We start from the raw sequence: 13,681 nt of genomic DNA on the forward strand, positions 1-13,681 counted from the left end.
CATAATCTTATCCCGCCTATGGGGTGAGCCCTTGGGCAATGAACCATCTTTCAATACTTCCATATGGCTTATACATAATTTGGTATACCCATTTTCTTCCCACCACACTCCTATCGAACAGTCAGGACACTATCTCCCAAGTGCCACATTCATGCAGGCCTTCTATTTCATCATTTATGGCTTCCATCTATTTGCTGGAATTGGCAGCTTAATAGTACATGATGAGCTCATTCACCTATTCTCTCAAAAGGATCTCAATCTGAGACAAAGATGATGAATTGAATACTTAAAGAATTATGATTTCAAAATATCATATCATCCCGAAAAAGTGAATGTGGTGGCTGATGCTTTGAGCAGACATGCTAAGGCAACAATGTGCAGTATGTTGACTCGGTGATGGTTGATGCTTTGAGCAGACATGCTATGGCTGATGCTTGTTGGATTGAATTGGGTGATGGCAAGATGGAAAACCATTTGGTATTGCAACATTACACCGACCAAGTACAATTGATAAGGAAAAGGTTGTAGACTGCACAGAGTAGACAGAAAAGTTATGCCGACATTCGACGTAGAGAGTTGGCTTATGATGTTGGTGATCATGTGTTCTTGAAAATTTCACCTACTAAAAGCATTTTTCGATTTGGTATTAAGGGAAAATTGAACCCGAGGTTCATTGGACCTTTTGAGATATTAGAGAAGATCGGAGAAGTAGCATACAGATTGGTACTACCATCCAATTTGAGTCATGTTCGTGACATTTTTCATGTTTCCATGTTTCGAAAGTACGTACCGGATCTTATACATGTGATTGACTTTCAAGGTATTCTAGCGCAAGACGATTTGTTGATGGAAAAAAAAACTATTAGGATTGTAGATCAAATAGAGCAAGTGCTTCACACCAAGAGAATTCCTCTAGTAAGAGTGGAATGACAAAACCATGGGTTGAAGGAAAAAACATAGGAACTTGAGGAGGATATGAAAAAGAAGTATCCACACCTGTTCTTGCATTGAGGTATGATATTAATTTCAAGGACGAAATTTTATTTAAGGAGGGTAGGATGTAATGCTCGTCTTTTGCAGGTGGGTCGGATCAGGTCCAGACCCAGATCCGAACCCACCCGCGTGGGAGCCCGACGCCTCTTCTCCCTCGTCTTTCACTCTTCTCCCTCACCTTCCGCAGAACCTCCCTCTTCTTCGTTCTCTCGTCTCTCGCCGATTCTTGCGACAGAGAAGCAGGCAGCGGAAGAAGGGCAGCGGCGACAGAGGTGAAGGGCGGCGGTGGTGGCGCTCAGGTGACCTCCCGACTTCTCTCTGCCTCCTCCTGTTAGAAATTAAGGACTAGACATCATGTAAGTATACATATATATATTTCATATGTACTGTCATACATTTGATTTCATGTATGATTTGTATAAATATATATATATATATATATATATGTGTGTGTGTGTGTGTGTGTGTATGCATAGGTGTTTATGTAGTTTATTTTATTTTTGTGTACCCTTTTTTATTTCTTTTTCCCTTTTTCTGTTTTTTACCTTTTTTTATTGTAAAAGAGGAACTAGCTGTTGGACCAGCTTCCAACGGCTAGATTTCTAGCCGTTGGAGCTGGCCCAACAGCCAACTCCTCCCTTCTTTCCTCCTTTCTTTGCTCTATAAATAAGGAACTGTTGTCCCTTGTTTTTGTTTAAAAGGCTTTTAGGCCTCTCTTGTGTATTCTTCTCTTGAGATTAATATATTTGGTATCTTCTCCTCAAGTTTGAGGTTAGGCTTTGTATTACCTATTGAAGTTGTTGGGATCTTCAAGAGTGTATCTCTTAAAGCATTTGCATTCTCAAAATCAGGCCTGATTTACATGGTATCAAAGCAGGTTTTGGTTCTTTGTCTTGTTGTCTTTCAAGCTTGAAGAGCCAGTTATTACTCTTCCTTTGGAGCTGTGAAGCACTCCAAGTGTTCGATATAATTGTTGGCTGAGATTTGACACAAGAAGGTGCTGTTATTTTGCTGGCCGCTTTTGGTGATATTGGCGACGGGATAAAGCCTCCTTGGTGGTGAAGATTGTGGCAGTTTTTAGCACGTCAAAAGCTTCTATTTTTGTAGCTGTTTTTTCATCCTAGCACTACCTCAATGTCTCTTCTACAAGGTACACATTATGGATGAAAGAACTTCTACTCCTCTCCCTAAACTTACTACATCAAATTATGTTTCTTGGGCAAAAACTATGGAACATTTTATTAGAAGTAAAGGCCTATGAGGACTTGTTCATGGGTCTAAAAGTGAACCTCAATTAGTCCTCACCAAAACCATAGATGGTAAAGCCCAAGAACTAGATGGAGTTGAAAAAGACAAGGTTATGAATGAGTATGAGAGAAAATGGGAAGAGTGGAAGATAAGACACCACAAGATTATCACTTAGATTATTGCTTGTGTTGATACTACAACCATTGAGCAAAAAGCAAAACATAATTTTGCTCATGAAGCTTGGGAATTCCTCAAAAAAACCCATACTATGAAGGATGTGGCTTACATGTGCAATCTTCAAATGAAGATTGTAAGTCTCCAACAAGGGGATATGTCCATTAAAGAATACGTTGGAGAAATGGAGCAATTATGGGACGAACTTGCTCTATTTGAACCCGAGTGGTATGATCCAAGAGACATTGGAGTTAGAGAAAAACAAATCCAAAGGGAGAAATTTATAAATTCATTCTTGGTCTTAGATCGGAATATGATGGAGTCAAAACTTCCTTGCTCCATAGGCATAAAGTACCATCTATGAATGAAGCCATAGCAGAACTTCAAATGGAGGAGAATAGACTCAATTTTTCCAAAGAAAAGAGTGAGATGAGAGTGTTCTTGCTATCTCAAGACCCGGTGTTCATATGAGAACTTATAGACCTCCTCACTTTAATCGAAACTATGAGAATAACAATAATGGCAACAAAAAGATCATATGCTTCCATTGTCAAGAAGGACATACTAAACTTAGATGTCCTAAATTGAGGAGATTTGATAAAAAGACAAGTGTGGCTGGGACAATGTATGAAGAAAGCAATCGATTTGACCTAGACAAGCTTGTAAGTGGCCTCCAACCAAAGCTTATTGATGCTCTTCAACCACTTTTCAAAGGAGGAGAGACTTCTCCAATCTCCGGAGCAACGGTGACATCTACATCATCAAGTAAGTACTCTTGGATTCTTGATTCCGGAGCTTCATTTCATATGACCCCTTGTAGTTCTTTACTTACCGAATGCACTAAGGAAGAATCGTGCCCATTTGTTAAAACCGCCGATGGAACTCCTCTTGAAATCAAATGTGTTGGGAATATTGATCAAATTTTTAATTCAAAAGTTTTTAAAATACCAAAAGTTAGATTTATTCCCAAACTTAACTTAAATCTCTTGTCGGTTTCTCAAATAACAAATCATGGATGTGATATTGTCTTCTCACAAAATAAATTTTTGATACAGGACCATGTTTCCAAGAAGATGATTGGGGAAGGTTCTAGGAAAAATGATCTCTACTATGTTGATTATTTGGATCTTTCCAACCCTACTTGCAATGTAGTCTAGAAAAGTGACATTCAAATTTGGCATCAAAGACTTGGGCATTCAAGTTTAGGAAAAATGTCTTGTATCCCTTTTTTGGAAGAGAAATGTAAAAAAATGATCTCTTGTGATCATTGTATTAAAGCCAAAATTAAGGCTTTATCTTTTGGAAATAGAAATTTTGTTGCAAAAGCACCTTTTGAATTAGTGCATTCGGATGTATGGGGTCCCGCTCCTATTATGTCTAAAGGTGGTTTGCTCTATTATGTCATTTTTATGGATGATTACTCTCGATATGCTTGAGTTTACTTTCTTAAACACAAATCGGAAGTCTTTATGAATTTCAAAAACTTTTACAACATGATCAAAACACAATTTGATGCAAACCTTAAAATCTTTAGAAGTGATTTCGGGGGAGAATTTATTTCCAATGAATTTGAAGAATATCTAAAGGAAAAAGGAGTTTTACACCAAAAGTCTTGTCCCAAGAACCCCCAACAAAACGGAATCGCCGAAAGAAAACATAGACATAGACATATTCTTGAAACAACAAGAGCTCTTCTTATATCAAAAAATGTTCCAAAAAATTTTTGGGCTGAAGCGATTCTAACATCCATTTACTTGATTAATAGAATGCCCTCTAAAGTTTTAGAAAACATTTCACCTTTTCAAAAACTTTTTAATTTGGAGCTAATTTATAAAAGATTCAAAGTTTTTGGTTGCAAATGTTACATTCTAAATGACAAAAATGACAAACTTTCATCTAGGGCTATTCAATGTGTCTTTATTGGCTATTCCGAAACTCAAAAAGGATATAGATGCTATGATATTGAAAAAGATAAGGTGTATGTTTCAAGAAATGTGATATTTTTAGAAGAAGAAAATAGCTTTAATGAAAATAAACCCAAGCATGAAGATGACTATTCCTTTTTACGGATAAATGATGATGATGATGATAATGATGATGATGATGTTTTGCATTCTTCATATGATGGTGCTCTAAATGAGGTTGATAACACTTCTTTTAATAGACCACCAAGAGAAGTTATAGTTTACAAGAGAAGGTCTCAACAAAACATCCAAGAGTCTCAACCTACTCTTAGGAGGTCTCAAAGAGATATTCATCCACCTCAAAAATTTGTCTCCTACGAGTCTTTTTCCCCAAAACATAGAGCTTGCTTATTAGCTATTCACTCTCCTGATAAACCTTCATCCTATCTTGAAGCTAAAGCTAACCCTCATTGGGTTGAAGCCATGAAGAATGAACTTAAAGCTCTTGAAAACAATAAAACTTGGGACATTGTGTCTCTTCCTATCGGGAAAAGGACAATAGGATGTAGGTGAGTTTACAAAATCAAGACTAGAAGTGACGGATCACTTGAAAGGTATAAAGCTAGACTAGTTGTCAAAGGATATGCCCGAGAATATCAGATTGATTACGAAGAAACTTTTGCCCCTGTTGCTCGTATGACCTCTGTTAGAGCTCTTATTGCTGTTGCTTCAATTAAACAATGGTCCATATATCAATTGGATGTCAAAAATGCTTTTTTGAATGGTTACTTAACTGAGGAGGTATACATGGACTCATCCCCTGGGCTTGATTTACCTCAAGGAAAAGTTCTTTATCTTAGAAAGGCACTATATGGCTTGAAACAAGCTCCAAAAGCTTGGTTCGACATGTTTAGCAATGTTATGTTTAAACAAGGTTTTAAATCATGTTATTCCGACACTGCTATGCTTGTTAAAAATACTGCTATAGGTATAATTGTGTTACTTTTATATGTGGATGATATGATTATTACAGGTGATGATGCCAACGGAATTATGCAGGTAAAGGATTTTCTAAAGAATGAATTTGAAATGATTGATTTGGGTAAACTAACATATTTCCTTGGTATTGAAGTAGCTTATAGTAGGAGAGGATATTTACTCTCACAAATGAAGTTTGCCAATGACATTATAAACAGATCAGGAATCATTAATGACAAGGTGGTTGACACTCCTGAAGCCTTAGGAATAAAGATGAAGATTGATGATAGAGAACTTTTAGACAATCCCACTCCATTTCGTCAATTGGTTGCAGCTCTCACATATTTATCCATCACAAGGCCTGACATATGACATGCTGTACATGTCATAAGTCAGTTTCAACAAAGACCCACTTCTGTACACATGGGAGCTGCATTGAGAATTGTTCGATATGTCAAACACACTATCACTAAGGGACTTTTTCTATCCTCCTCACCAAACTTGAATATGATTGCCTATACTGATACTGATTGGGGTGGAGATCCTAATAATAGGCATTCCACCACTGGTTTTTGTATTTTTCTAGGTGACTCTCTTATTTCGTGGAGATGCAAAAAACAAAATAAAGTCTCTCTATCTTCAACCGAAGCAGAGTATCGTGCCATGGCCACCACCAGCATGGAGATTGTATGGTTAAAAAGCTTATTGAAGGACATTGAAATTGACTTAAATGAAGCCACCAAGCTCTGCTGCGACAATAAAAGTGCTATCTACATTGCTAGCAATCACACTTTTCATGAAAGGACAAAGCATATTGAAATGGATTGTCACTATGTGAGAGAAGAATATCTTAGCCGAACAATCGATATATCCTTTGTCGCTTCCGAATATCAACTTGTAGATTTCTTCACCAAGGCACTTGCTTCAGCACGTTTTTCAGTTTCTTCTTGGCAAACTTTCGGTGATCACACCATAAGTTTGAGGGGGGTGTTAAAAATTAAGGACTAGACATGTAAGTATACATATATATATTTCATATGTACTGTCATACATTTGATTTCATGTATGATTTGTATATATATATATATATATATATATATGCATAGGTGTTTATGTAGTTTATTTTATTTTTGTGTACCCTTTTTTATTTCTTTTTCCCTTTTTCTGTTTTTTACCTTTTTTATTGTAAAAGAGGAACTAGCTGTTGGACCAGCTTTCAACGGCTAGAAATCTAGCCGTTGGAGCTGGCCCAACAGCCAACTCCTCCCTTCTTTCCTCATTTCTTTGCTCTATAAATAAGGGACTGTTGTCCCTTGTTTTTGTTTAAAAGGCTTTTAGGCCTCTCTTGTGTATTCTTCTCTTGAGATTAACATATTTGGTATCTTCTCCTCAAGTTTGAGGTTTGGCTTTGTATTACCTATTGAAGTTGTTGGGATCTTCAAGAGTGTATCTCTTGAAGCATTTGCATTCTCAAGATCAGGCCTGATTTACACCTCCTTCCTCTTCCTTCCTTCTTCTTCTCCTCCCCCCTCTCTCACTGTGTTTTCTTTTCTTTTGATGCCTCTCCCTCTATTTCGTTTCTCCCTGTCGGGTCCCCCTCTTCCTCCCACGCTCCTCACACGCCCTCTCTAGCTCGACCTCCCTCTCCCCATTTCCTACTCTTCTCCCCTTCGACCCGAGTCTTCTCCCCCTCTCCCACACGTTCTCTCTCTCCCTGCTTGCCTCTCGCTCTCTCTCAATGTCCGTCCCTTCTCCCTTTGTCTACACTCCCTCACTCTCTCCTTGGCCACGCTCTCTCTCTGCTCGAACCCTCTCCCTCAACCGAACACTCTCTGCATTCTCTCTCTTGTGCCAGTCCCTTCTCCCTCGTCCGAACCCTCCATTTCCCTCTTTTTGGTTGTCCTTGGCTGTTTCCCCCTTTCCGTGTGCTGTCTCTCTCACTCCCCATCCTCTCGTGTACTCTCACAACGTCTCTCACCCTCAGCCGAACCTCATTCTCACGGCCGACTGCCTTTTTTTGATGACAGACCCCTCTCTTGAACTCCCTTTTCGTCGTTTTTGACTCTTTTGTGGCTGTTTGGTCGGTTTGTAGCTTGGAGACACGTCTTCTCCCTCATAACAACGAAGTGAAGGCGTTGGTGGTGAAGGCAACGAGCAATATTTGGCATTGGCACTCAATCGAACCTTTAAGGTGGCTACCGGGAACATTGTTACATTGCAGCAGTTTGGACACTAAGATTGGGGTGAGCGACGCTTAACCGAGCCTAAATCGACTAACATTATCTATTAGGGCATGTATAATTAATGATTGAGCATGCTAGACTCATGATTCGATGATTTGGAATGCATATTAGCAATGTTGCAATTTTGGGAAAAGTTTAGGACTATTTTGAGAAAGACGAGGATCTATGTGTATAATTGTCTTTTTACCATGATAAGTTAATTTTCGAAGCGATTTGGAAACATGATGGAGACTTTGACAATGTTGAGAAGGTTTAGAACCGTTTTTAACAAGCTTGGGAAATGTGCTTCTATTGTTGTGCATATGCATTATTTTGAGAATCTTAATTGCAGGGTAGACGCCTCAACTAAAGAAAGCAAGTGAGAAATGTGTTAGTGATAGATTAATCGAAGCTTTGAGTTTAGACGTTTTGTCACAACCTCAAACAGTTGGAAAGCGACCTATTGGAAGACTTTGCGGGTCGACACTACCCGTCGACACCCTCTTGTGAGGCGATGACATGACTCAATGATTATGTTTCATATTTGTATAAATTGTAAGCGAAGCTAGTAGAGAACTCATCGCTTGATTGCAGTTGCAGGTACACCGGGCACGTCCAGTAGACCTTGAGCGACCATATTTGAAGCTTGAGGAATTTTGGATATTTTTGACGACGTGCGACATGTATGGAGGCATTCCAGGCAAATCCTTGCCTGGGGCCAACTTTTGAATGTGTGTTTCCAGGATCGTTGGATCCCGTGATTGTGATGTGATTGAATGATAGTGATGTGATTGAATGATTGTGACGTAATTGAAAGAACGTAAACATGGGAATTGAATGCTTATGTGATAAGTTTTGTTTTGAAAATTACTACGCAATTGCATGTGCATGCTAGAATTGATAACTGCTTAGGATCTATGTCACACGGATACGGCAGACTGGGTCGAGTACCGGTGTCGACACGCGGACACGGGGATCCCGACACGGCGATACGGCTGGATACGTTTTGGATCGGGTCTAGGTCAGACCCGATCCAAACCACTTGTATAACCGATTTTTTAACCCGCGTTTTGTTTTACGCACTAACATCTACCCTCGACGCTCGACCTTCGTTTACCCTCCATGGCTTCCGCAGCAGGCTGGCAGCACAGTAAGGCAATGGCGGGCGACGGCGAGCTCCGGCGATCGACGGCGACTTCCGGTGGCGTCCGGCGGCAGCCAGCGACAGACAGGTAAGTGTTTTGTCGATTATTTTCGATAATAGAAGTTAGGGTTTCAACTTTTATTTGGGGATTTTTTACATTGGGTATTAAAATCTGATTTGGGGATGTTTTGGTTTGAAGATTGGACGGTTTAGAATCATATTCTTCAATGCTATGTGCGATGTTTTATTTTTTTTGTTTGATTTTGGGATTTGGGGATTTTGCCGTTTTGGGTGTATAACCGATTTGGGGATTTTGCCTTCGCTGTTGTTCATGATGCTAGACAATGATGAATACGTGATATCTAGATGGCATTAACATATAATTTACCATTCGTGAATGTTCCTGTTCACTGTTCACTATTCACTTCAGCCTTCGCTATTGTTCATGTTTCTTTTAGTTTTAGGCTTTAACGAACTGCTTCTGTTCCTGTTCACTATTCAGTCTGGCAGTACTATCATTTACAATTCCTGAATGTTCCTGTTCACTATTCAGCCTTCGTTCTGCTTCTGAATATCTGAAGTTTTGTGACTGCAGTGCATGTTTATACTTTGTCAGTTTGTTGTATTGATTTATTTCATAAATTTTATGTTCATTATACGTTTTTTCCATTTTTTTATTATGTTTAATCTAGTATGGCGAGCAAAGGAAAAACAGTGTCTGAGTCTCAAGACTCTCAACCTACAAGTTGTGGTTCTGGATCAGCTACACCTCAGCCACCATTATGGTCATACGTGAATCTAATGGGGAAACCTCCTGGAGGCGGTGGAAATGCTTTTTTTAGGTGTAATTTTTGTGAGGGACAGTTCAATGGATCATATACAAGAGTGAAAGCACATCTATTAAAAATCAGTCAAAAAGGAATTCAACCATGTAAGAAAATCACTAAGGAGACTTTGGCTCAGTTGAAGAAAGAACAAAAAGCCTTTGAGAATAAGAAAAGCACATCATCTGGATCTGGTTTCATTGACATTGCTTCAATTTTACATGATGATATTCAGAATCCTACCAAAAAAAGAAAAGTTGTTGATGTTCATCAGAAATCAATTAAGGATTCATTTAGTTTACAAGGACGGCGAGAATTAGATCTAAAAGTGGCGACATTTTTCTATGCTAATTGCATACCATTTAATGTAGCTAGAAGTCCATATTGGAGAGACTTAGTTACAACTATTGCAAATTCTAACTTGACTGGGTATGTTCCCCCTAGTTCTGAAAGGCTTCGCACTGTACTACTAGAACAACAGATGACTCGAGTGAACAAATTGTTAGAGTCTCAAAAGTTCACTTGGGATCAACACGGAGTTTCTATTGTTTCTGATGGCTGGACAGATTTGCAACGACGCCCTCTTATTAATTTCATTGCAACTTCAGCAAATGGACCAATTTTCTTGAAAGCAATAGATGCATCTGGTGAATACAAAAGTGCTGAGTATCTGAAAGGATTGTTTATGGAAATAATTGAAGAAGTGGGAAAAGAAAACGTTGTTCAGCTAATTACAGACAATGCACCTGTATGTAGAGCAGCTGGTATTGCGATAGAAAAGGAGTACCCTCATATCTTTTGGACTTCTTGTGCAGTTCATAGCTTAAATTTGGCTCTAAAGAGTATATGCAATCCACCAAGTAAAGAGCAAGATCCTCATGCTTATGAATTATGTTCGTGGATTGAAGACTTGGAAAAGGATGTGAGGAACATCAGAAATTTCATAGTAAATCATCAACATGCACTTTCCATTTATAACAAGCATTCTGATCTAAAATTATTAAGAGTTGCAGAGACATGTTTTGCATCTCTAATTGTTATGGTCAAAAGGATAAAAAGGGTGAAAAGTGCATTGATCAGTATGGTGACTGATGATGATTGGAGTTTCTACCATGCTGATGATGATGACAAAGCTCAAGCAATCAAAGGAATGATTCTTAAAGACAAGTGGTGGGATCAAATCTTTTATTTTCTTGCATTCACAGAGCCGATCTGGGAGATGTTGAGAGTTCTTGATTGTGATAATTCAACGTTGCACTGTGTGTATGAGATGTGGGACACTATGATTGAAAAAATCCAAGAGGTTATTTTTAAGCATGAAAAAAAAAGTATTGCACTTGAAGATTCAGCATTTTTTGATCATGTGCATAGAATATTGATTGCAAGATGGGATAAAAGTAGCAATCCTCTTCAATGCATGGCACATACATTAAATCCTAAATATTATGGAAAAAAGTGGCTTACAGGGGGTGTTGGAAGAACCCCACCACATCTGGATCTAGAATTATCAACAAACAGAGTAGCATGTATTAATAGGATTTTCATTGATGTACATCAAAATCGCCAAGCTAATGATGAGTTTGAAAGGTTTTCTACTGGAATTGGAGAAGATGTAGGTGCAACTGTAGACAAAGATAATTATCCATCTTTATCTTGGTGGATTAAACATGGAACTGCTTATCCTACTCTTCAATACCTTGCTTTCAGATTGCTAGTTCAACCTGCTACATCTTCATGCAGTGAGAGAAATTGGAGTACATATTCACAAATCCACACTATAAAACGAAATAATCTCACAAGCAAACGTGCAGAAAATCTGGTTTATGTGCATTCTAACCTTCGGCTTCTATCACGGAACAAAGAAGAATATAGGTAAATTAAGTATATGATTTATTGATTTAGATGTTTCTCTTCTTATTCGCTAACATCATAATAATTACAATTTTTTTGTCTTGTAGGGAAGGAGAAACTAAATATTGGGACGTGAATGTTGACGACTTTAACTTAGAACAAGAGAATGAACTTGAAGTTGTTAATTCAAGATTCGAAGAACCTTGTATTCCCTCAACATCTTCTATTGTGGAAGAAGAGGAGATTGGGGAGAACGATGATTTGGGCATTGATGATGACTAGAATGATGATGAACAATGTTTTGTGATGATTGATGAACAATGTTTTGTAACTTTCTTTGAGACTTTCTTGCTTATGTCTTAGCAGTTATCACTTTTGAGATTGGTGATGAACAATGTTTTGTTTGAGACTTTATTTATTATCATTTTTAATTTTTTTGAATATAATATTCGCCGTATCCGCGTACCCTAAAATTTTGAAAATGCCGTGTCCCCGTACCCGTACCCGTATCCATAGGATACCCGTACCCGTATCCGTGTGACATAGCTTAGGATAGATGAGGTGGGGTATCGAGTCAGGATAGATGAGGTGGGGTATCGAGTCGAGTGTCTCCTCGACCCTGATTGTGCATTAGAAAACATCCTAGAATGATAACTGCATAAGACAACTACGAGCCTATCACAGATCGAGACTACTCATCGTGGTTTGGCTAAGTTTTGAAAGATGTAATTGATGTATTTGATTAATATGAATGTTGTGGTATGTTGTATATGCATTGCCGTGGACAATAATGCAATTGAATGATAGTTGTACCCGTATTGTATGACGGCTAGCTAAGAATGTTAATGATATGTAGCCCTCGTGTGGAGGCATTTGAAGGTGTGGGTGCACTCGGGAAGTGAACCAACCTCATGAACTAGCCAGTCATGTTGTGAATGTGCAATCATAATGATAAGAAAGAAAGAATAAGAGATGAAAGGCCAGTGGATTGTGGCAATCTGTTCAGGAGTTGTCCCGCCTTCGCCACTGGTCTCGCCTGTTCGGAGCGCAGGCGGTGCAAGGCCCTAGGGTATTGTTGTGTGATGTACTTGGAGCGTTGAGCTCCCACATTCCCAAATGGGTGTCTTAGGGAAGACTGAGTATCTCTCCTTGAAATTCACACATCCATGGACGAGTGCTCTTCCGCTGCAGCGTGAATGGATACATATTGTTTCGGGCCACCACGGGGGTTGTCTCCCGGCTGTAGGCCCCCACGGTGTGCACGTGCCTATGTTTGCACCCACAGGAACTGTCAATTCACTAAAGTTAATGTAAATAAAAAGAATGTGAATGAAGTGAATGAAAATGATATGTTTATGCATGAGTTGCATGTGATTTGTGAATGTGTTGTGGCCATTAAGTGGCTTTTGCATGTCGTGTTATATGTGAGGGGCCTTCTTGTCAAGTCGTACGACTGCATGCCCTATCACGACATGATAGTGATTTGCTTTCATATTTGTTATATTTCATATTTAAGCCCTTATCTTAGAGGGTTAGAGTTTTGTCTGGCTTGTTGCCATACTGCGAAGGCTAAGCCTTCAGTTGTTTTACTTTTTCAAGTTTTGGCGGACCCGGGGCAGCAGGTTGATTAGATGGCTGAACTCACATCCTACTGGGGAGGTTTTGAGTCTTTTGTAGTGCCGGCGTGTCTTGTTTTAGGTCATATTGATGTCTTGTTTTTGTGGGCATTAATGTTGTGATTTGGGGGCATTTCTATCATACGTGTTATTGAGAAATGTGAAGTAATTTTGTATGAACGAATATAATGGAAAGTTTGCCCCATTGTTTTGAATTGCATAGCTCACTTCCTTTTGAATTATTGTGTCGTCGCACTTCAACATTTATGTTTTAACAAAAAAATTATTTGAGGGTCAAAGGGTTGAGGTGTGACAAGTTTTTGTGAAAAGTGACTATATCAGTCACAAAGAATACATATAATATCAAAAAGGCACTAAGGCCAAGTGAAGAAGAGGAATACTCATTCAATAAACAATGTGAAGGCTGTAAAACACAACTCATTATTTACAAAGACTGATATTTATAAGAGAGAATAAGAAGAGATGAGCTGAACTAGACGTTGGGCTAGTTCCAACAGCTCTTAATAGAGCTGTTGGAACTGCCAACAGCTATTTTGGCAGAAATAATAAAAAATAAAAAATAAAAAATAAAGAGAAAAGAAAGAAATAAACTAAATCCTAAACTAATTCCTAACTAATCCTAAACTAACTCTTAACTAAGATAATACCTAATTAAGAGATAACAACAATAATAAATCATATTTCTTAACACCCCCCCCTTAAACTT

At 38.6% G+C, this 13,681-nt stretch overlaps 2 protein-coding genes across 3 annotated transcripts in view; one reads left to right on the forward strand and one right to left on the reverse strand.

The window, feature by feature from the left end:
- LOC116256933 (insulin-degrading enzyme-like 1, peroxisomal) overlaps nucleotides 1-13,681 on the reverse strand; it is a 78,258-nt gene that overhangs the window by 7,317 nt on the left and 57,260 nt on the right. The gene's annotated exons all lie outside the window — the stretch shown is intronic.
- Nucleotides 9,255-11,704, forward strand: LOC126410126 (uncharacterized). Its single transcript, XM_050078188.1, has 2 exons — nucleotides 9,255-11,359; nucleotides 11,446-11,704. Exons 1-2 carry the CDS (start codon nucleotides 9,357-9,359, stop codon nucleotides 11,618-11,620), a joined length of 2,178 nt encoding a protein of 725 aa, XP_049934145.1. The 5' UTR covers nucleotides 9,255-9,356; the 3' UTR covers nucleotides 11,621-11,704.

This window comes from Nymphaea colorata, chromosome 6, assembly GCF_008831285.2.
Source record: "Nymphaea colorata isolate Beijing-Zhang1983 chromosome 6, ASM883128v2, whole genome shotgun sequence".
Classification (NCBI taxonomy): Eukaryota; Viridiplantae; Streptophyta; class Magnoliopsida; order Nymphaeales; family Nymphaeaceae; genus Nymphaea; species Nymphaea colorata.

Excerpts from the sequence above, each read along its gene's own strand:
- LOC126410126 (XM_050078188.1), top strand. The coding sequence starts at position 9,357 with ATGGCGAGCAAAGGAAAAACAGTGTCTGAGTCTCAAGACTCTCAACCT. Across the intron at positions 11,360-11,445 it reads CGGAACAAAGAAGAATATAG|GGAAGGAGAAACTAAATATT; the intron begins GTAAATTAAGTA and ends TTTGTCTTGTAG.